This window comes from Crocodylus porosus, unplaced genomic scaffold (assembly GCF_001723895.1).
Source record: "Crocodylus porosus isolate Cpor-Errol unplaced genomic scaffold, CroPor_comp1, whole genome shotgun sequence".
Classification (NCBI taxonomy): domain Eukaryota; kingdom Metazoa; phylum Chordata; order Crocodylia; family Crocodylidae; genus Crocodylus; species Crocodylus porosus.
Genome location: NW_017728886.1, coordinates 78117731 through 78141131, shown reverse-complemented (window position 1 = coordinate 78141131; position 23401 = coordinate 78117731). Strand labels below are relative to the sequence as shown.

At 40.7% G+C, this 23401-nt stretch overlaps 1 protein-coding gene across 1 annotated transcript in view; it reads left to right on the top strand.

Moving 5' to 3' along the window:
* The window catches only part of LARS2 (leucyl-tRNA synthetase 2, mitochondrial), a 126570-nt gene that overhangs the window by 38247 nt on the left and 64922 nt on the right, over window positions 1–23401 (top strand). The window contains exons 6-7 of the mRNA XM_019537246.1: window positions 12685–12774; window positions 16212–16355. Coding sequence (XP_019392791.1) covers window positions 12685–12774; window positions 16212–16355 — 234 coding nt within the window. The remainder of the gene's footprint in view (window positions 1–12684; window positions 12775–16211; window positions 16356–23401) is intronic.

The window sequence follows — 23401 nt, the reverse complement described above, 5'->3', positions numbered from 1 at the left end:
CTTCCCCCACCAGTGTTGGGTCTGGGCCCAGTCCATTCCTCCCCCCACTGTTGCCAGATCAACCCTACAGGCAGTGACAACAGAAGAGGGGAGGGGTGGGCCGAGGCCACTGGAGCTGGCCTCGCCCCCCCACCGTGGCATTCTGACCCTGCTCCCCCCTGCGCCACTGCCACCATCACCTCCAAGGAGCAAGGGTGCCTCTCTGAATCCTAACTCTACACTCCAGCATATCTAGTACTCCCCCCAGATTGGTGTCATCTGAAAACTTGCTGAGGGTGCACTCTATTTCATTTTCCAGGTCATTGATGAACAAAAACCAGCCCCATGGCTAACCCCTGGGGAATTCCATTTGATACTAGCTGCCGATTAGACATCGATCCATTGACTACCCTTTGAATCCAATGATCCAGCCAGTTTTCTATCCACCTTACAGTCTATTCATTCAACTCATACTTCCTTAGGTTGCCTGTGAGAATGTTGTGGAAGACTCTATCAAAAGCCTTGCTTAAATCAAGGTATACTACATGCAGTAGTCTCCCTGCATCCACAGAGCCAGTCATCTCATCATAGAAGACAATCAGGTTGGTCAGGCGTGACTTGCCCTTGGTGAATCCATGCTGACTGTTTCTAATCACTTTTTTTTCCTCCAAGTGCTTAGAAATGCGTTCCTTGTGGATCTGCTATATGACTTTTCCAGGGACTGAAGTGAGCCTGACTGATCTGTAGTTCCCTAGATCCTCCTTCTTCCCTTTCTTAAATATGAGCACTATATATGCCATTTTCCAGTCACCTGGGAGCTCTCCTGATCACCATGAGCTTTCAAAAATTGCAGCCAGTGGATCTGCAATCACATCAGCCAACTCCCTTAGTACCCTTGGGTACGTCCTGTCTGGCCCCATGGATTTCTGTGAGTCCAGCTTTTTAAAGTAGTCTCTAACCTGTTTTTTTTGCCAGTATTGGCTGCTTACCTCATCCCCAAACTATGCTGCCAGGTGCAGTAGTCTGGGAGCTGGCTTTGCCTGTGAAGACTGCCTGTCTTCTCCATTTCAATAAAATATGATGCATTTCAGTGCCTAATGTGCACTGCTGTGCTTAAGAAGGTGACTACACAAGGAATTATCTTTGTTGTGCTGCAGAATTCTGTCCAAGATTGTGGAAACCAACATGTGTTTTTAAAATTCAACTGAACTATGAATAAGTAGATAAGGAGCCTCCTTTTGTACCTGTTTCCTGGAGGTTGCCCTCTCGTAGCCAAGTTTATTTTAGTTTCTGTCACAATCTTAACAATACTTTTTATTCTTTGGTTTGCATATTGTATTGAACTAAACTATACAGATAGGACAGAGCAGGTATAAAATTATTAAAATGCAGCAATGTTATTTCAGAAAGCTAAGCATCACATCTCTTAAACCAGGGCTGTCCACCAGGCCACACAGACAATTCCACAAACCCTGCAGCACCACACGGGCACTTGAACCCAATCTCCCCCCCCTTACTACATTGTTCAGGTATAAACATGCAATTCCCTCTACTGTGCAGCTTGTGAATGCAATTTCACCCCCAGTTGCAATGTGTAGGCACGTGAGCATGATTCCCCCTCCCCACCCTTCCTGACCCTGCTTCCCAGCTGTAGTGCATGCCCTCATGGAAACTACCTTCCCCTTTCCCCACCACTGCTGCACCATGTAGGTGCGATCCCCCACACAGCCCTGTAATCACCCTCAGCTCCCCATGCTTGCTGCATGGCTCTGTCGCCTAGGGCAGAGGCAGGAAGCAGCAGCTAGAGGAGAGGAGTGGGAGTACAAAGTCTCTGGCTGCTGTTACAGCCAAAGCAATGGGAGCAGCTTCTGGGTAAATGCCCACGGGTTGCAGCTTAACTTCTTGTGGGCTGCATGTAGGGTGGCCATTGGTCTTGTTTTATACTGGACCACAGTGTTTTTAAACACTTTGTCCCCTGCAAAAAGTCCTGTTTTCAGTTCATTGGTGGAAATGCATGTCAGTCGTTTGTCCTTATGATTCTGTTGACTGTGTCTAGAGGCAGGGTGGTGCACAGCCAGGAGGAGCAGGGTTCTAAGCCAGCCAGGCAGGCGAGGAGGTGGAGGATCCCAGAAGCCGGTCTCTCTGTGCCTGCGCAAGGAGCTGTGGCTGCAGTGCATGTGCAGGCATAGCAATGCCGAGGCACTGTTGCATGCCTGAGGTCCCTGATCCTGGGCTGGGCATGTGCAGGTGGACCTGGGCCCTGAGGGCAGCTGAGCTGAGTGGGAGTGGTAAGGTTCCTGTGTCCCCCTGGCTTCTGAGCGTGGATCTAGGCTGGAGTGACACCGGATCCCATTGGGGAAGGGGTGCTCAAGCTATGCCACATTCCCTCAAAGCTACATTGTCTGGAGAGACTGGCTGAGCTGTGGGATATGGGAATCGACAATGCAGGGGGAGTGAGGTGAGGCTCCTTGCTGACTGAACTTCAGCTCACAAACTTGCTGTTGATCCTAGCACTCGCTTTCCCTCATTTCACAGAGCACCACAGATTCATCAGCTTGGGGTTCATGGACCAAATAGCAGCCTCTTGCGGTGGCCCCACTCCTTGCTGCTGATTGGCCAAGGGGCCTAGTGGCCCCACCCCTCACTGTTGATTGGCTGAGGAGGAGCCGGCTCCATGCCTCACTGCTGATTGGCCAAAGGGGCCCGTGGTCCCACCCTTCACCAGGGGGATGTCCTGTGTTCTGGGGATGTGTCAGTGGCCACCCTAGTTGCATGTGGTCCATGGGCTATGAGTTTGATAGCACTAATGCATATAATTTACCAAACAAAAATGTTTTTGTGTTTCTTGTGAGTTCTTAGAGTTTAGAATAATAGGAATAGCCTAAAATTTTCAGAAGTGTCTTGATTTTTAGATGCTTTAATTTTTAGATATCCAATTTAATCAGGACTTTTTGAAGTATCTTTTCATAGATACTGAACACCAGACTTCTGAAAAGCAGGTTCTTCTCAGGTTTCTTAAACAGGCACCCAAATCACTAGTCTGTTTAGAAATACAGCTTGATGATGGTTTTAAGCTCCAAAATCTAGAAGGATAAGTGTAGTGATAAGCCTTTTAACATGCATAGCACAGGATGCATGGTGTCCCTTAGGTTTTTTTATTTAAAGAATTTTAGGACATTTCTACTCTGAAATTCCAAGCAGGGCATTATGTTTCTCAGTCTAGCAGAAAATCAGGTGTTCAAAAGCAGCAGGTTTTAAGTCTCTAAGTGGTATCAAAGATCTGAAGAGTTGAAACTATTGTAGTCATGCCTTGGCTGTTTTCAAAATAACCATAGGTTTGATATGTCTGGCAATAGAATTCTTTCAAAATAGAAAATAGATACTAGACCACTCCATGGCACTACAGTTCTTTTCAGGAGAGCTACCTTCTCTAGAAAGGTTGTTTTGATGCTACACCAGCAGCAAACGATGCAGAGCCTATGGCAGGATTTCTTTTCCATTGCCTTTGGGTACTGTCAAACTGAATATGCATTTCCATCAAGCCACCACTTCACAAGTAAAACAAAATCTAACTTTTTTCCCTAGGGTGTAGGTTTTTCATGAAGACTTTATTCATGAACCATTTCCATCTGTGCTAAATTTGATTTAATTTTCACATAAAAGTAAAGTTGATCTCATATTCTGCTTATATTTAGGTTTTGAGTTCATTTTGAAGTGTCCTTTTGTCCTCTATCTGAAGTAAAACTTAAATGTCATATTACTTACATAATTTTCTTCTCCATGCATATCATTATTTAATTGATAACGAAGTCTTCTCTTGGTAGTTGAACAGAAAAATAACTTGACATTTGACTGCTTTTCATTTTGGAGAGTGGCTTCTGCAGGATTATTTTTTATGCTATAAATGATATGTGAAAGTCCTTGAACTATCAATGTTTAACTTGTACATAGGAAATATAGGTGGATCTGCCTCTGTAGATCTGTGAAAAACAGGACATTAATGTATTTCTAACAAGCTGTTTTGTACTTGGGCAGCCAAAACGTTGTATAATGCCCAAACAGATGGATAACGGATTTTAAATGGTTTAATTTCTCTCATATATTTTGAAGAAATTCCAAGTTACTTTTTCCTCTTGTTTTCTCTTTTCTTAACAAAAAATATGTGAGTGTAGTACATGAGCACATTGCTGTGGTAGTAAAAAACGATTACTAATAAACTAAGAAATGGCTTTCTTCTAGTTTAGTTATGTATTATTCACAAAACCTAGCTGGGCTTACAGCAGAGAACAGCTTTTACACAGACAGCAAATACTACAGATATTGAAAAATTATACCTGTGAAACTAGCTTAAAGGTAAACTTCAAATCTTCCCCCCCCTTTTAAAAAATAGCTGTTTAAATTCACAGCTCTGTAATAGAACATGGTAAGTCTGTAGCAGACTTAAACATTGGAAATACATTTTAAATAAATCATTTAATGTTATCATTTTTTGTTTACTGATGAGCAGTATCTTGACTTAAGGATACTCTGGACACCTGTGTGTCTAGGAACCTTTAACATGGATTTTGTCCTGTTTCCTTAGTAGCTGGAGAAGGTTAGGATTTTGATCATATGGCAGACTTAAGATTTCCTGTCAGAGCACCCAGTGTGAGTTAGCCTCATTTTAAATTAGTAGTGCCATTTGATTCAAAGTGTAAAAATACTTAACTGAATTTCAGTTCATTTACTGATCAAACCAACTCCTTCAGCACCATCTTTGCTTGGCATGAAGGGTCTATAAAGGACATCCTAAGTAACTGCATATTTTTCTTTCTCTAGCATCATGCATGTGCATCAGTCTTCACAGCAGACGGTTTGTAGCAGGGAGCATCATCCCTGAAGGTAGTATAGTAACAATAATTATGATAAATAATAAATATAGGCTATATAGATTTTGGCTTTATAGATTATGTCTGTGACTAGCAAGTTGGCAAAATGAAAAGAGAAAACTGAAATGGAGGGGAAAAAGAAGAGGAGTCTTTTACAAGGAAAAAAAAATCTTCCTCCTCAAATACTATTATGGCTGTCTGTCACTAAGTCTGTTGCATACTGCCTGGGAGCACATCATATGGGGAGAAGAAGAGAGTATTTCATATTTAGATTGATTAATATTTTAGTATATATTATCAAAACTATAAAGAAACAAAAACGAGTGTTCCAATAGGATGAATAGGGTATTTGCTGGTTACAGCATTCTTGCATTGTTCCTTCCCAATAAAATGAGTGATTGTACGCTGGTATGCCAGAGTTCTGCAGCAACAAATGAGAGAACAAATTTGGTGAACTGTGGAGAAAGCTCATTTAATAATCCTATAGAACCTTCTTATGAAAGCTTTTTTGACTTTTTGTGTCAGGAAAGATCAGTTAAAGCCCTTCAGATTTTTGTCAATAACGCAGATAAAAGCCTTTAACAAACATCTGGCTTGAATTAAAGTGTGATAATAAACCCACAAGAAAACATACAAAGAGGACACTGCAAAAATAACTTAGGGTTCTGTAGCTGGAAGCATACAAACTTCACTTTTCTCTACAAATTTTAATGTGCTAAACTATAGAGATCACATTATGAACTTGTCAGACAGCTGTTGGCATCATTATCTGCAATGACATAAATTCTTACTGCTTTCAAATCTTATTTATTCTTAAGAAAATCTTTCCATGAGTGACTCGTGGAAAAAAGGTGGAGTAGCAATGTTGTCAGTGATTTATAACTTCAGACCTCCATTATGTAGAATTAATTATGAAACTCTTCTGTTCAGTGATCCGAGAGCAAGTTTTTTCTATGCTAATAGGCGGTATATTTTCCTGAATAGCTAGCCAGTTCACCCTACTAGACCAGAGGCCAGCAACCTATACAAAAAGTGGGCTGGAACAACTTGGATGTAGCGTGACATAGGCTGCAGAGGCAGGAGACTTTTGCCACACTGGAGCCAGGCAGCTGAGAGCTGTGCTTACGCTGCTGCTGCTTCCCTCGGATCCCATTTCACAGTGGCAGTGCAGATACCATTTCCATCTGCAGGGAGCTCCAGTTGGGCTGGGCATGTGCAAACTGTCTTTACACGTGCTCCAGGGGTGGAGGGTGGGAGGCACTTTAATTGGAGTGGCTCTAATTAAAGCACCGTCAGCGTCTCATGTATTCAATGTCCCACACTTCAAAATGGCTGCAGGGGCGCTTTAACTAAAGCTTGCTTGAGGAGCTTTTAGTTAAAGTTCTCCCATCACCATTTTGAAGCATGGGAGGCTGAGTACAAAAGATGTGGAGGCTGCTGGAGCACACTAATTAGAGTCTGCTCTGATGCACTGTAATTACAGTGTGTCGGAGCAGCACCCCTGGACATGTATAGGCACCCTGTGTCTGCAAAACCTCCACTTTTCCCTGCTTCCACCCCAGTGGCTGCAGCATGAATGCAGCTCCCCGTGGGCTGGAAGCTGCATGTCTATTTGTGAGAGAAGGTGTTGGACAAGAGACCAGTGCATGAGTTCAGCAACCAAGGTCTTTATTGAGTGACACACATAGATCAAGTGGGGAAAAGAAATGCTCTATCTAAAACCATTCATGTTTACCCCTCCTCAGCCCTCTACTGTTACCAGATTAGCCCATCACTTTGGGGTGTGCTCATTTATTAGAGATATGTTTCTAGGGTCTGGGTAATTCTATCAATGTGCTGCTTGTGTTACTTGTGTTTCTATACGGAGCTGAATATCTTCCTTCTGCAAGTCCTCACCCCCAGTGGAGGTATCTTGCAGGATTCAGTTTCAGTGGAGCTGGGTTTCTCCAGTCACCAAATCAGTCATGCACCCAAACACACACAGATTAACATGATACGCCTGATCCGGCCGGGTTGATCAGCATGGACATGCTGACACCCTCATATGCCAAGAATCAGTTCATCAGAGCAATAATAAACTGCAGTCATACACAAGCACACAGTTAAACAGAATACCTCTGAATCTGGCTGGGTGTCCAGATGAGATCCTCATGGGCCAGCATTCAGTTTATTAGGGCACGTCTGAGTCAAACTGGGTCAATCAGCCTGTACAAGCTGATCCCCTTATGTGTTTTAAACTCAGCACGTCCCAATCTTTAGCCTCTTGATGAGCAGACGCCACAGTATTTTTGGGCTTCACAGGAATCTTTAGCTTACATAAAAGAAGTGTTGCTGCAGAGCAAGTGGGAGAGGAGAAGTAGAGAAGGAAAAATATCCAGTTACTACCAAGTTGACTATAAAAGTTATTTATTGCTAAGTAGATGAAATATATAATGGTACTAGTAGTAATAGACATGCAAAGGAAAAACAAACACAAACAATTACAGTATACCCTGGTTTCACTAAGTATTTGGGGAAACTTAGCTCAAGCTTAACTAATACAGTTCAGGTCCAGAAATGTATGCCTAGAGAGAAAAGAGAGAGAGAGCTGGGATCTCACCAGTCCAAGGCACTCGGGTTGCAAATGCTGACAGGTAAATTAAAGTTCTTATCACAATCTGTGAAGAGAGACGATCGGTTTCTTCCAGCTTCTTGAGAATAAAGCAGGTGGTGTGAGAGAGACTTCTCCTCTTGAAGCGCATATACACTTTGCTTTTTTACAAATTTTTATACCCTCAGTTCATCTTCTTCAAAGCAGTCTCAATAGTGTAAATCATTGTCTTTTCTTTTGACAAGGGGTTATCTGGTTTGGAATATCTCAAGAAACTGATTGATACTCAGGAAAACAAGGTTAAGCAATAACCAGACACTTAGAAGCCAGCTTGAAATTCCTCTGGATAGCAGATATACTGATGGGATATCTCATGGTTTCTTCAGAAACAATAGATAGCTTGCAGCATCAGGGTTTTGGATTTTTACTTGTGAACAAGCCTCAGCTTAGCATGACTTTTCCAGATCATACTATAGTCTTTTAACAGACTTAAGGCAATCCTTGGAGTGTTCATGACCTGTGGTGGAGAGGACTTCCACCAGTCGTCTCGGGAAAAGTATGACAACACTTGTGGTCAGGGCTCCAACGGGCTGGACGCTGTGATGAACCCTTAACCATTGTTCAAATGTTGCCCATACCCCCCCGACTCGATCTCTTTGCCTCAGCATTCCCTAACCCAGCAACCGAGTTTTAGTCAATCAAGTTTTAATAGTCCTCCCATAGTGGGACTTGGGAATTTATGGCGCGAGATGCCTAGTAAACTTACTTTTGCTTAGAGATGTGTGTGGGGGGGAGGGGGGGGGGAAGAAAAGTCCTTTGTAAATCCAGATTAGAACTGGTCTGATAAATGCTGAGCTGGGTGTGTGTAAATGTGGGTTGATTTAGCATTTGGAGCACAGATTCCACATCATGCAGCGTTCCCCTGCTTCTCTGATCCCAAAATTCACTGTGGTCTCTGCTTCGGGCATTCTGTTCTTCTTCTCCCATGAATTGGCATCTGGTTCCATCTCAGATGCAAATGAGACCTAGGGCACTTGTCTCACTGTTGTCACCCTTATCTGGAGGGTTTTAGGTGTGTCTCTCACTGCATCTTAAACAGTTTTTGTTTAGGTAGAGGAGGGGGAGGGAGGGATTCTTTGTAAGACAGGCTGCGTGTCAGGGTTCCCCAAGAACATGGAGCTGAGAGGTAACACTACCCCCAATCCACTGATGCTCAGGTTCAGTCACGATGGCCAGTCACGATAGCTCTGGACACGATCTTACAGGAGGCATGCTAGCAGGTTCTCCTGAGTTGATGTGGATGGCATACGGCATCTTCAGGGCCTGGTCTTCACTGTCCTCTTATACTTAGTCCAGGCAGACAGATGCCCGCTAAGCCAGTCACTTTGTTGTTGTTGAGCTGAGTTGCTGAGTTGACTTTATCAAAACTCACAGTCCTTCAGTCACATATGGCATAGCTTAGGCATGCAGATGGTGAGGAGTTGCTTCACAACATCCTGAGACAGGATATATGTTCTGCTCCTTATCTTCTTGTAGGTTGTTTGTTGGTTGTTCTTCTTATCTTCCTGTTCTCAAGGCTGCTTCTTCTGCAGACTGTATGCTTGAAAAACATATTCATTCACTCACTCACTCACTCACTCATGTATTCATCCAAAATTAATTCTTAATTCTCTTAACAAAGGGGTGAGGAGAAATGCCAATAGTGCAGATGCACCTTGCAGCCGCTCAACCCCAGCGCAGTTCCCCATGGTCTGAAAGTTGCACCTGCACATTGTGGAGGGAGGCAAAGACCTCTAGCTCTGTGTGCTGGATCTAGCAGCTCTGTGGCCTGGATCCATTGATTCCATCGCCATGGGCCATATATCATCACCCCTGTACTAGACAGATTGCTGTCTTCAGGAGCTAGCTTGTATTATATCATTCTAAATATGTTAATTATGCCATTTTAGATTGAGAATATCCCCTTTTTGTGGTTTCCATGCTTAATCTGTGCTTCAGCCCTGAAGAAGCTATGTATATTCCTAGTATTGGAAATTTTCCACTGCTAGAAATGATTTTGGGAGAGGTGACAGTACAGATGTTCAGTCTTTAACACCCTCATGTCTTCCCAACATCAGGGTGATCCCAATCTAGGGAAAGTGTGGGTTGTTCTAGTTTTCGAGTTCCTTGGGGGGATGTTCTAGTTTTCCTGTTCCTGTTGGGGTGGGGGGCAGCAGGAACAGTAGAGCAAAGCCCTTTGCTCTGGGGACTCTGGAGTGAGAATTGGGTGCCTGGAAGCTGACCAGAGGGAGCACTGGTGTAAAGCCCCCCACCTGAAATCTCACTCCAGTTCACAGTGCTGCTCCTTCTGCTTGGCCTCTGGCAGGGAAAAGCCCTCTGGCCACTTCTCACACTGGGGACTCCAGAGTGAGAAGCAGGTGGGGAACAGCTGGTGGCTGCTCCTTCCCTTCTTTCCCAGTCTGCAGGAGGGAAGGAGCTGTCCCTTGCCTTCTCCATACTGAGTTGACCCTGGTGTCTGGAAGGCACAGGAGACTCCCCATGGTTCCACTCGTCCTGGTCTCTAGGAAGTGTTAAGCCAGGGCAAAGTGTGCATGTGTTCATTCTCCTGAGAGAAACTCTCCCAGGAGCAGTTTCTACCTGGATGTAGTCAGGTTAATTTTCTTTTGGAACAGCTCCAGGAAAAAAAAATGAAACGTTAGTACACTAGTGGTTTCTGCCAGGAGAGCAGTGCTTCTCCCAGTGGAAACTAAACATCTGTACATGGCCAGAGACAAACCTCTGTTCATTTTACTACTTCTGCATGGACCATTTTATGGTAACTTTTTTGTTTTTTAATGAATTGGCAGTTACCTTTATAACTTTATGTAGAAAATAGAGTTCAGTTGAGCTTGATTCTCTTTTTTTATACAACTAATATTACAATGACAACTCTCTATTGGTTTCAGTAGAACTGCACTGGTGTAAACTAATATCCTGCAGTGGAAAACAAGGCAAATGGATTTAATATCATGGAAACAATACCAAAGGTATTCTCTGTGGTCTGTCAGATGGGAATATTTCAGTACTGTGTAGTTAAAGGTGTAAAATAATGAAAGCTATTATGATGACATTCAGTCAATGTATCATCAGTCACCAAAACTATAACGGAAGATTTAAAGGCATTTATGGTCAGAAAAGAAACTTTGAAATAAGCAGTATGTGGTCCGTGTATGAGTTCATAGTCAAAATTGCTCCATTTCCAGGTTGAATGTTAGTAGTTTTCTAATTCCCAACTCTGCAGCCCAAAAGTCAGAATATGCTCTTTTTGAGTTTGGGACCAGAATGTAATCTAGCTCCCACTTCTAAAGCTGCAAGATAAAAGAAAGAAATGTACTGGTTTGCTGAAGCAAGCACATATGATTCTAAATTAAATAAGGCAATGGATTTGTTGAGCAAGAAGGTGCTATTTGCATAGAATTTTACTTCTCAGACCTTAAATAGAGTTAAAAGTAGCATTTCTTTCCTCTTTTCACTTGGGGACATACCTTAAAACCTGTCTGTGCCTGTGAAATTATACCCTAAAAATCCCACATTTGCACAGAGAAAAAGAGAATCATGTGCACATCTTTAGAAAATGAAATCAGTTATCTCATTTTATATATAGCTTATTAGTTTAAGGTAGTTTTTGTTTGATCTTCGTAGCTCATTGTTGCTTTTCATTTTTAGAACTATTTTTTGCAAAATGTCGAACTGAGGCATTGACAGTAATGACTAAAGAAAATTCTTGCATACCGTGATATAAATACTATTTTAATTATATATTTTGGCCTCTCCCTAAACTTTTACTTTCTAACACCATATTGTATCAGAATGATTCATGAGCCTATTAGCACAAACACTGGGGTCTGAGCTGCACTTGTCTCAAGGGCCATACGTGTGGAGAAAATATTAATAGTGGTGTGTGGGTCTTCTCATCACACCTACAACATACCATCTCTAGTACAGTATTTTTTTTTTTTTTTTACATTGCTGTTACTCCTTGAAATGCATCAAAAACACTAATCCTGCATAAGGCAAGTTTTGAATATTTTAAAAGCAGACTTTATTCATCATTGCTATATAAGCATCTGCAAAATATTCAGTAAAAAATATATTTGTTGATACTGGCTTCCTCTCTTCTCTTAACTTTTCCTCTTTCTTATCAGATTTCCATTTGCTTCTGTATGGGTATGGACACGCATATATTTGGACCTATTTCAAGACAAGACCTTTTCAAAAGGGGCCCTGCTGTCATTGGGAGCAATGCCACAGCTGTTACCTGTGGACAAGCAATCAATGATCAGCAATCAGGATCAATGCAAATACAGCAAAACTGCTCCAAACTTTCATCCTGGATAGAAGAATGGTGAAGTTAAAGCTGCTTTGCTGCATTTGTATCATCCTGGCTTTGTCCAAATATTAGAAATTAACAGCTGCTGCACAGTTCAGAGCAAGAGTCATCATTCCCCTTATCCCCCTTTTGAACTGGTTCCAAATGTACATGTACATAAAAATCCTTCCACTCATTGACTCACTGACTTCCTGTCTGGCCCTTTGCCCTAGTCCTAGCTTTCATTTTTACAATGTTCAACGTTAAATAAGCTTGTCTGCCAGTGAGAGCGGCCATTCACTTGAACTTATCATAACTAAGCATTACTCCCTCTTTACTTTTTCAGTATGCAATTTGCTCTGTACCATCTTATTTCTAAGATGTAAACTGACTGCCTGTTTCTGCCTGCCTGCCTTATTCTTCTGGTCTGTTAAGATCCACAACTTCTTAGGACTCTAGTTCATTCACCTTCTTTCTCATTTACCTTCTCATTTTCCTTCAACTCCTGCTTTTCTTTACAAATACAAAATCCCCCTACTAGCCCCAGCTGCTTCTGCTCCTGCTTCCGTGTTACTGAGAGCAGTGTGAGGAGATAAATTTTGTCTACAGCATTTCTTGTGTTCTTCCTTTCTGCCATCTCCTTGGTCAAGCAGTACTATGGTTCTATCCCCACTGGACTTCCCTGCCCAGTGTCTTATTATTTTCCTATCTCCATAATTGTAGAGCCTCACACACCATCCCCGCGAAAATTCTGATTGTGTGTGAAATTCATCCATAATGCATATTTTCTAAATTAATTTAATTCAGTACAAACAGGTTGCAATAGCTCATAGCATCTGTCAAATTACTTGAGTTATGATGTACTTGCTAAAAAAAATTCTTTTTTTATTTATAAACAGGAAATAACCACTTGTTTGCCAGACTACTATAAATGGACACAGTACCTCTTTATTAAGTTATTTGAAGCCCAGTTAGTTTATCAAAAAGAGGTAAGTGCAATCTTTGACCCATAAAATTATGCATGTACTTTAACCTGAATATCTTGAATCATTCATACTCCATATAACATCTTTCACTCTTCAGTTCACATTCATTATGGAGGCAGGTATTTATGTTTTACAGTGATATATAATATATAAGATAATATATAACCATAGGTATTATATATTAATGAGCAGCTAGCTACCATTGCCAGATAGAATGGAAACAAAATCAGTGATTTTATTAAAGCGGTGTCTGTTGGCCGTATGCAGGCAATCTCTTGGCATATTCTGAAATGCTAAATTGTGATGTAGGTTGAATTAGTTTATTTCCTAGCTGTTGATATAACTACTCACTTAGAGCCTTATTCTCTTCTTAGTGAGGTCCCAGAAATATTTACCATTGATCTAAAAGGGATCATGATTGGGACGCTTAGCTATGCTGTGCTAGCTAATGCACATCTTTATCTCATGCCTCCAGCGCACCTGAGATGTGCATTAAACATTATTTCTTCACAGTCTGAAGATTCTTTAATTACAATTGTAAATTGAATGCAAGAGGAGAATTTGTAGTTTTGTTAAAGCAATGAGGATGACAGATGTGGTGTTCTACTGTAGTTAGCATTTCATTCCATGGTTATATATGCCATACCAGGGATTACCTCCAAAGGGATACTTTGGTTCAGTTGGTCTGGGAGCTAGAGTCAGTGGAAGTGAATAGAGTCTGTCTGCATCCTGCAATCTCAATAAGAAATCCATTTTATATTCGTTACATGGAACCCTATTTCTTGTCTTCAGTGAGAGACTGCACAAGTCCTGAATGCTGGTAAGGGGTGTATGAGGTAGCAAGGTGTAAGGGATGAAGCACAATATTAAAAATGACTTTTCAGCTCCTGATTTTAGTGTGTACTGCTCTGTGCTTTTATCTGCTGATTGTGTTGGAGATATTTATTCTGAATTATATGGCAGTATTAATTACTGCCCAAGTCACGTGGCCTGTTTAATCACAAACCACAATTTTTAGCACAGATATTACCTCTTTTTAGTAAGTGAAAATATTCAATTTCTTCTCAGTTTGGATCATAGCCTGCTTAACAAAAGGAAATAAATGTTTATAATAGTACAGCTTTGTTTTATTTTCAGATTTATCACTTTTTAATATTGTTTATGTTCCTCTCAGTAACCTTTCAGTTTCCCAGTCCCTTTAGTAGAAAGTGCTTTACAAATAAAAGGTTGTTAGTTTAGAGTCAATTTTATTAAGGTTTGTACTGTTATTGAAAATAGAAATTTTGATTGACTTTTAAAATGGATCTGCAATAACAGGGTATATTGATTATTTTTAGTTTTTAGATTATGCTCTTGGTATAGTATAATGTTGACTTATTTTAATGAAAAGGTCTGACATTATCAGCAAGTTACAGACAAAAGTCAAATGAACCATATAAAGCATGAATTCCTGTGACCCATTGAATTCACCTGGGCTTGTTTTGAACAGAAGGGGGTTTTTTTGATGATAAATATAACTCTTTCATTCATGAGATATATTATTGCAATCAATGCAGAGGCAGTCTGATTATGCACAAAAGAAATCATTGTTAATGGTAAGAACAATGGTATTCCAAAGAGGAGAGGAATCAAATAGCTACATACCACAGTATTTTTCTTTATCCTCACCACAACTTTTGCTACCTGAGCACAGTAGGCACTTTTTTCCAGCTTAAAAGTTTAAGCAGGAGAAAAGTGGTAAAATAAACATAAAACATAGTAGTATGAGGATCTCAGTATTTGCTGGTTTTCGGGGTTTTGCTTTTTATTTTAAATTTTGTTTTATTCTGACAGTTACTGAGCTCTTCTAAGTACTCAGTAGGTTTATTTAATTTATTTCAAATAATGTGCTGGTTTGTATAACCTTATGGCTCGGGACAGAAATTGATCGGAAACCGGTTCAAATTTGTAACGCAACTGAAGTTCAGTGCACGTAAGCCTCTTTCAAAATGATGACTGAAACCGTTTTGAGATAAATCTGGATGAATGTAGTATCAGACTTAATTGATTTAGGTTAAATTGGTTGATTGAACTTCTGTCCCAGATCCCCACCAGATTCAAAGTCCCCCAGCATTCCAGGATGCATTGTACCTCCCTTGCAAACCCTCACCCTCACAGGGTGGGTGGACTAGCCTTGGCCCAAGCTGTTTGCTTCAGCAGAGCAGGGAGGCATGCTCTAACACTCATCTGGGTTCTGGACCACTGCAGGCCTGTATGCTATTTCCGGAATCAAAAGTTAATGTCTGTTCACTTGCTTATCAGTTTAGTCTATACATCTTAGACTAACCTGTGAAGATTGATTCAATTCAGTCTCAAGTTTTTTGACTGTCTTTACTTAGCCTATGAGGCAGGGCTACTATATTTCAGTTGGTTGATTTTAATTTTTATAGTTTCACTGAAGTTCCAAAATTAGGCCACATACAATAGATTGATCTTCAGAATTGCTTTTACTCTTTCCTTGGTATTTGCTTCTTTGTTTATGTTTAAGTAAACACCTCATGATGAATAGTGGCATACCTGTTTAGGACATAGGACTGGCAGAGACTTCCTGGGCCATGAAATTGCAGACAATATTTTAATTACTGTACCCTAAAATGTTTCTGTTTTAGTCCTTTCTGATAAATAGCTACATCTTTTGATTTTTTTACAAGATCACTTTTGCCATGTGTAACATGTATGACATTTTTTATTTAGCCCAAAGTGTAGCTAACAACAAAGTTTTTTCATGACTTGAACACAGACTTGACTACAGATGTTCACTGTGCTGTCATATTCAATTATTTTTAGTTTACTTAGATTTAGATAAATAAGAAAGAGTAACCTCTAAAACAATACACCTTTTCTCATCAAGAATTTCAGCACAGAGAATGTTACCTGTATAACAATCTCGTCACAGATGATTAGTCTTACTACCCAACACTTTTTGATGTGGTACTCCCTATCTTCTCAAGTAAAGCTCCTTAGTTATAAAGCCTTTTGTCTTGTTCCACAGAGCTCTTGCATCAGTACACGCCAGTTTAAACTTCAGTCTACGTACTTGTTCAGTAAGGTCAATGAAAATCATGTTCAGTGATGTTTTTATTTTGTTACTGAAAATAGCAAATGTCATTGAGTCAGTATATCCCTGCTAGTTTGATCAATCCAAGCAAAATACTTCAGCGTTAGCCATACCAACTTTGGCCTTTAAATCCTCTTTAATGTCTTTAAATTCTCTTAAATTCTGAAGAGCAGGGTATGCAGCAGATCCTCAGTTGCATCTTGCTGATTCATTGACATTTTATAATGCAGAAATTGTGGGAGCTCTTGGAAACTGTATTTGTAGAGTTGTGTTAGTATCTGAGCAGTTTAGCTTTTTTTGACATACATACTAAAAAGGGTACTGTTTCCTGAAACTTTTTTAGGCCTTGGTTAATTGGGACCCAGTGGATCAGACGGTTCTAGCTAATGAACAAGTGGATGAAAATGGCTGCTCATGGCGTTCAGGAGCAAAAGTGGAAAAGAAGTATCTCAAGCAATGGTTTATCAAGACTACTTCTTATGCAAAGGTGTGAGTATGAAGGTTTGGGGCATCAACTCCTTTAGTCTCTTTATATTTTTGTCCATCTAGCAACAGATTGTTACACACAGTTTCCATTTTCATTTCCACTCGCTTTTGTAAAGTGAGAATGCTAAATAAATAGGCGTGGAATTTATTTAGTACTGAACAAACTGAAAACAGAAAAATACAGGTGTGAGCGGGAACACTGTAAAAAGGCACTATGATCCAGATCTTAGCTGGCCTCTTATATGGCTCCATTTACACACTGCAGGGTCTAAGATTTAGGCAGTTTACTCTACTCTAGGGTGGAGCAATCTTGATTGACTGGGTTGGGGGCCTAGGCTGCAAAGGAGATGCTTTTCTCCTGTCAGGGTCCACATTGGGCATAGAGGAGACACCTTCGCGAGCCACCATGTCTAACTGACAGCAAGCATTGACTTCAGTATAAAGCATAGCATCCCCTGTTCATTCTTGAACTTGTCCATGCGGAAGAGGAAAAGCTCACTTGTTGCCCAATAGCCTAGCAATGTTCACTGTTTGGTTTACAAAAATGATTCATAAGATGAACCCAGAGATTTCAAATAGAAATACATAGTTGTCATTTTTCTGAGTTCTTTGCAAAAGAAAAACTGCTCCATTATTTTTCTGTAGTCAAAAAAGAGTGAAATCTAAGAGTTGGCATTTTCTGAGGGGTGTGTCAAAACTATCCAGGGGTGCCTTGAATATACAGGGATGCCTTGACCCTAAAAAGGTTTGAAAATCACTGGTTTAGTGGCAAGAGCACTTGTCCAGGAAATGGGACACCTGGCTTCTTGAGCCTCTAGCCTGTGGGGTTTCAAACCTCAATCTCCCATATCTCAGAAATGTGCCATTCCCAATACACTAAAGATTATAGTCTAGGCATGGGCCTCCCCATCTCTCCTTGTTGAAACCGGCCCATTGGACATCCACAAGTACAAATTAATGGAACCAGAAGACGATCAAGTAAGAGAAAGCCGAGAAGGGCACCCTCTTGTTATGAGAAATAACATCCTAAGCTTGCTTCTGTTTTTTTAACCAATGATTGTGTAATGAAAAATGCATAAACACTTATGGTTCCAGGGAGAGAAGCCTGTGAGTGCCATAACCATTAGGCTACAAAGTTACACTATCACTTGTTGTGCTCCCTGGCCTATTTGTCCAGGGAACCCAGTCTAGCTCATTGCTTGGTTCTCAGGTAGTGTGCCATACATATGTCATGGTTTGACTGGGACAGTCCTGGATTCCATAGGCTGGTCCTGGCTGGTTGGTCGAAAGTCCTGGTCTGAAGGCCAGGAAGAAGGTGGAGTAGCACGGTGCACCAGGCAGGTAGGCACTGCTGTCACTGTGCAGGAGCAAGAAGTGTAGGGATCTTGGATATGGCATCTCAGATAGGGTGACCGTATGTCCACCCACACAGTGGCAGTGGTGACTGCACACTCACCTGCCTGGCACCCCATCTCACTCCACCTCCCTGCTGGACTCTGGCCCTGGTCTTTTGACCACCTGGCTGGGACCTGCCTATGGAACCCAGGATTCTTCCAGTCAAACTGCAATGTATGGTCACCTTATGCTAAGGGCCCTCTCCCTGGAGGTGAAAGTTACAGGTTTGAGTTTTCTCAGGCTGAGGAATGTCTGGAATCCAAGTATTCCACTTCTTGCACAAGTGTTCTTGCCAATGTATTCCTCCTTTACCTCCTTTCTACTGAGTTATATGCATGCTGCTGCCATCAAACGGTTGTTAGGCATATTCTGTCCTTGCTGAAGGAATTGGAGGCTTATGCAATTTAGCTGCTTCTCAGCACCAATTCAGATGCCCGTAATCTTTGATGAGAGTTAAATACCCATGCAGCCAGCCTGGATCACTCCTGGTCCTGTGCATTGGCCCAGATTGAGGCACCTACCTCAGTGTCAGTTCAGGCCAGAATAGAGGCACCTCATGAATTTAGGTACCTAAGCAGTTGTGCAGCTTTTTACAGGTAAGGATCAATGTTTGAAAATCTGTTTGGTGAATCTGTCTTCCCAGCTCATATGAGTCTTTACTTAGCAATATAGACTGAATTATTATTAATGATATTTTCATGGGTTTTTTTGAGGCTTCTATGAGAGATTTTGTCATGGCCCAGAAATATTCTCCATCAAGCTATACACTATAGGCAGATCATCTTTCCATTTATAGAAGCAGAAGAGTAGGCTGGAAGGGATCCAAGAAGTCTTCTAGTACAACCCACTGCTCAAGGCAGGATCATCTTTGTTTAAACCATTCTAGACGAGCGTTTGCCTAACCTAGAGGTGTCAAACTCATTCAGCCTCGTGACCAGTCAGCAGGCCAGATCAGGTCAACAGACCAGCCTCATGTGCCAGATCCAGCACACAGGGTTGAGTCAGTGCATGTGCCACATGCATTGCATGCCCTAGACCAGCACAAAGAGTTAAACTGGTATGGACACCCCATGAACCTTACCCCTCCCACTCCTACCCCAATTGACCCCACATGCTGTATGTAGCACATGCCAACCCTAGCCCCATACAGGATGCAGTGCATGGGGCCAGTTCAGGATATATGCTACATTTGGTGCTTGCACTGGATCCAGCATGTGTGGCCAGTCTGTGGGCCCCATCCAGACTGGCCCTGGATCAAGCATGCAGAGCCAATCCAGCATGGGCACCATATGTAGTGTACATGCCAGACTGGCCCCATGTGCTGTGTATGTTGTATGTGTGAACTCTAGTCACCACCTATAGCATATGCAGCCTGTGCCAGGTGGGCAGCACATGGGGCCAAATCCAGTGCGTTCTTCATGGAGTATGTCAATCCAAGACTCAGAGACAGCATTGCAGGCCAGATGCTAGGGCTTTCTTGGCTGCATCCAGCCTGCAGGCCATATCTTTGGCACCCTGTATAATCTGCTCTTTAAACTTCCAGGGATGGAAATTCCACAACCTCTGTAGGTTGTCCGTGTTCTTCTTTTATATTCACCAAGTTTCTCTGTTTTTCCCTTATTTTTCAACTCTGGTTCTTTTACTTAAACCTTTGTATTCATGCTTTAGGTAATTCATAAAATAACAACAATGATAGTAGGGTCGTTATGGACTGTGCAGCCACTTTATTTGTTGTACGAATCAGTTGTCTTTCTCATGCATAAGACATTGGTTAGACTCACAGTATGTCAGAAGTGATATTATTTTTTGTTCTCATTTGGATGTTATTACTGCACCTGCACTAATTCATCTCTTAAAATGAAGAAAATAAAAGCTGTACAAAAACTAGGCCTGTGCACATGGCAATTTACCAAAGAAAATGCATTTTATTACCAGGAGCAAAAGTAGTGTCCTTGGTTTAGACATCTATGCAGGAACCATTATTTGCTGACAGTTTCAGTCATATTACAAGTGTTGACGTCCATATTGGCCCATTTTTTTCAAAACTATCATATAAATTTAAGACATAGTCACATAACTTTTATGTTTTTTTAAAGTAAATTTAATTGGCTTTTTTGCTTTGACAGATTTCCTTTGTAAAAATACAATGCTTAACTGATGGCATTATTATTCAAATTCTTATCTATGCATTTTAAAATTTTAAACTGAAATATTTTTATGGTTACTCAGCTAGGTCTTTATTCAGTTTCTTTGGAAAAGCTGTCTATAAATGTTAATAATTTCTGTATGCACCTGTAAATCAGTATAGTTATGTTTCTGTGTAGAAGTTCAAATCGTGATGTGTAAGGTTGGCCTTCTGTTAGTCCTTTTTCTCCACAAAAGGAACTTTGTAAACAGATCAGAAAAACCGAAGTACCTATAACAGCTGGATATTTATTTATTTTAAAAGCTAAGCCAAGCAAAGAAATCCACTTCAAATACTGTAAAAGAGAAACAGCTCTGACGTTTCATGCTGTTGCATTAAATTATTTCACTAGGATTTTCCCAGTCCTAAGAGAGCTTACACCTACTTACTGCTGATTGGGGCAGGAGGGAAGGGGAAGTTGGTTCTTTGCGGAAGGTGGGGGGCTAAACATCCCCTGTTCCTTGGGGGTGGATGCCCACACATTCCTCCAAGCCCCCCCTATGGACCCTCATAGCCCCCCCAGTTCTGCCAGTCCCTCCTGCAAACACCTGCTGTCCCCCTGATTGCCCCTGTTCCCTCCTACAAATCCTACCTGCTCCCCTGTTCACCCCTGCAGATCCTGCCTACCCCCCCAATCCTCCCTCAGATACTGCCTGCCTCCTATCCCTGCTATGGATGCTGCTTGGCACCCTGATCCCTCCAAGGATGCCACTTCTTCCCCATAACCCCCTACAGATCCCTTAATCCCCACCACGCCCCGAGCCTGCTTGTTTCTGTGATTCCAGCCCTCCCAATTTACCTTGGAGCGGGTGGCCATTTTTAACTTGCTCTAACCTCTCTCTAACCTCTCCGAACACTGTATGTAGCCTTAGAGTTTTAGTCATGAAATGAGCTTGACCCTTGCTATTTTCTCCAAATGGCATATTTTTAATACTTTGGCAAATATAGAAGAGTGAAAAAGCATGTTATAGGCAGAGGGAAAGCTGGATAGACATCAAGGATAGTGAAGGAAGAAAAGCTGCTGCAAATTTCAAGCGTTTGCCAGAGAGATTTTAACACAGGTACAGTATTGCTCCCAAAAAAAATAAAAAAGAGCACAGTTAGAAATTCTTCAATAGAATACAGAATAGATAAGAAATTGTTGCTTTATCTTTATTTACCACTGCTTCGTTATATGTTGAATTGTAGCAGATTACTTCCTGTTAACTTCTTAATACTTTGATTCTTCTTAATATTCTTTTGGGAGTTGGTTTAAATATGGATAAGAATTAGAATTTGCCAATTTAACGTCAATAGATCCTAAATATACTTATGACCACCTACCAACAATTTATAAGCCTAGTAATTCCCCCCCATTATTTTGTGTTTATTAAATAAAAAGTCATGTTTTATTAATAATTTGAATATTTTTAAAATAAAATTATTTGACCCATTTTTGTATTATATTTTCTGTTTAGTGTTGCAGTTTAGTCTTCTAATGTCATAAATTTGTCTTAGTTATAAGTAAAACTAAAAGCCTTGGTTTTATAGGTCATAGTTAGGTTTGATTTATTTATAAAAACGTCCCTTCAGTGCTTTTACTATCACTGAGGCATTGAATCTCTTCTTATATTAATGTGGATGGGAAGTCAAGCTTTCTTTCTCATATTTTTCTAAAAAACTTGTATTTTTCTAAGTCACGTAGAGATTGAGTTTTCTGTGTATTAAGAGCTGCCATCCCCCATCCTTCCTTTTAGCAATACAAATGGGGGAGGTGTTTTGGGTTGAAACATTTTTGGGGGAACCACAAAGAATTTTATGCCTTCTGGATTTATTTAAATTGGTTCTGTCTCTAGCTTGCAATATGTGGGCTGTATTGCTGTATGAATGGATGTTTCAGCTGAACATGTAATTCATCCTCCTCCCATTCTATAAGACTTTGTTTTTGAAATTGGTTACTATTTTTTTGCAACGGGCTCCACATCTCATTTGATTCTGTGTTCCAGGTGACTGGTAGCAGTCTGAACCTGCTGACTTTCAACTCCCTGGCTATTTGCAAAGTTCCTGGTATAGTAAGGGAAGAATGAAGTAGTCCTTCTGGCTGAAATGTAACTTTCTCCTGAATCTCTGCCTTCACTATCACTGTCTTGAACTAGAAAACTACTTTTTGCCCCTAAGATCAGGAACTTGGAATCATTCTTAACTCTAAATTTAGTTTTGACTTTCTCCAACTTTTCTATGAGCCTTCTTGATTTCCAGATTTGGAGCATTGCCAGAAATTTTCCTTTCTTTACTTTGACTCTCTTTCTGTGACAGATTATTATTCAAGCCTTACATTGTACTTCTCACTTATTGCAAATCTTTCTTTACAATCTGCTTAAAATTGCTACTTTCTGACCTCTGAAAGGTCCAGAATGGCGTGTTTCTGATGGCTTAAAAGTAAAAGCATCTCAATTCTATGTCATTCTCATTGCCTTTAAAATTGCCCTTCTGATTATTATTTTTTAAAGCTCTTCTTAGAATTCGAGCGTTTTGTTATCTGACTTTGTTTTTCTTCTTTCTCGCTTTCTGCCTTCCTTACTCTTCTGATCTTTTCTGTTCCTTCTCCATGTGGGATTTGTTCTTCCTCTTTTTTGTAGCTGTAGCCATATTTGACTTTCTCTTCCTTTCTTCCTTTTGTGCCATCAGAGAAGGAGTGTTCCATTTAGAAAAAAAAATCTGAGTTTCTCTTTAAAAACCTTCCTTTTACATGTGAAGAGGAAATTTTATTTCCCTGTCAGTTTCTTCCTTTTCCATTTGGGAAATTCTAGTTTTGTTTTGTTGTTTGGTTTGGCTTTTTTTTTTTTTTTTGGGGGGGGGGTGTTAATTTATTGCACAAGTCAGAATGATAGCTGTTTTATTTTTGTGTGTGCTGGGAACTCAGCTGTGCCTGCTGTTGATTGTTTCTCCTCTTCAGTTAGCTAGTTAACAGACTTTACAGAATAGCTTCTGTAGGAGTTGTATGTCTGTTTTGGAGAAAAGAATATGGCTCCCTGTTGTATAAGTTAGCACACACCAGAATGATTCCAGTTTAAATCCACTGTAAGAGCTGCTTTATGATCAAACATTTTCTTTCTAAGAAACCTTACAGCTTTAACTGTATATTTAGTGCACACACATTATATACATAATGTCTACATTAATGTGGCTTTATATGTTTATGAGAGAAATTATAAATGTATGAAATAGGCTGGAAACAGTACCTCTTGAAATATTTCAGATAATATTAAGGACCAAAATTTTCACCTGGCTGTCTGAAGGATCCCAAATCCCTAATTTAGGTTCCCAGATCAGTGTCTTAATTTTTACTTCTGATTACCATCTGCAGTGACTTTAGGGCAGTGAAGAGGCGGCTACTGACTTCATTTCTTCTGTGGAGTCCAAAAAGATGAAAAAAGTTTGAAAAATTTTTGGTTCCTAACATGATTTCTTAAAATTGTAAGTGTATT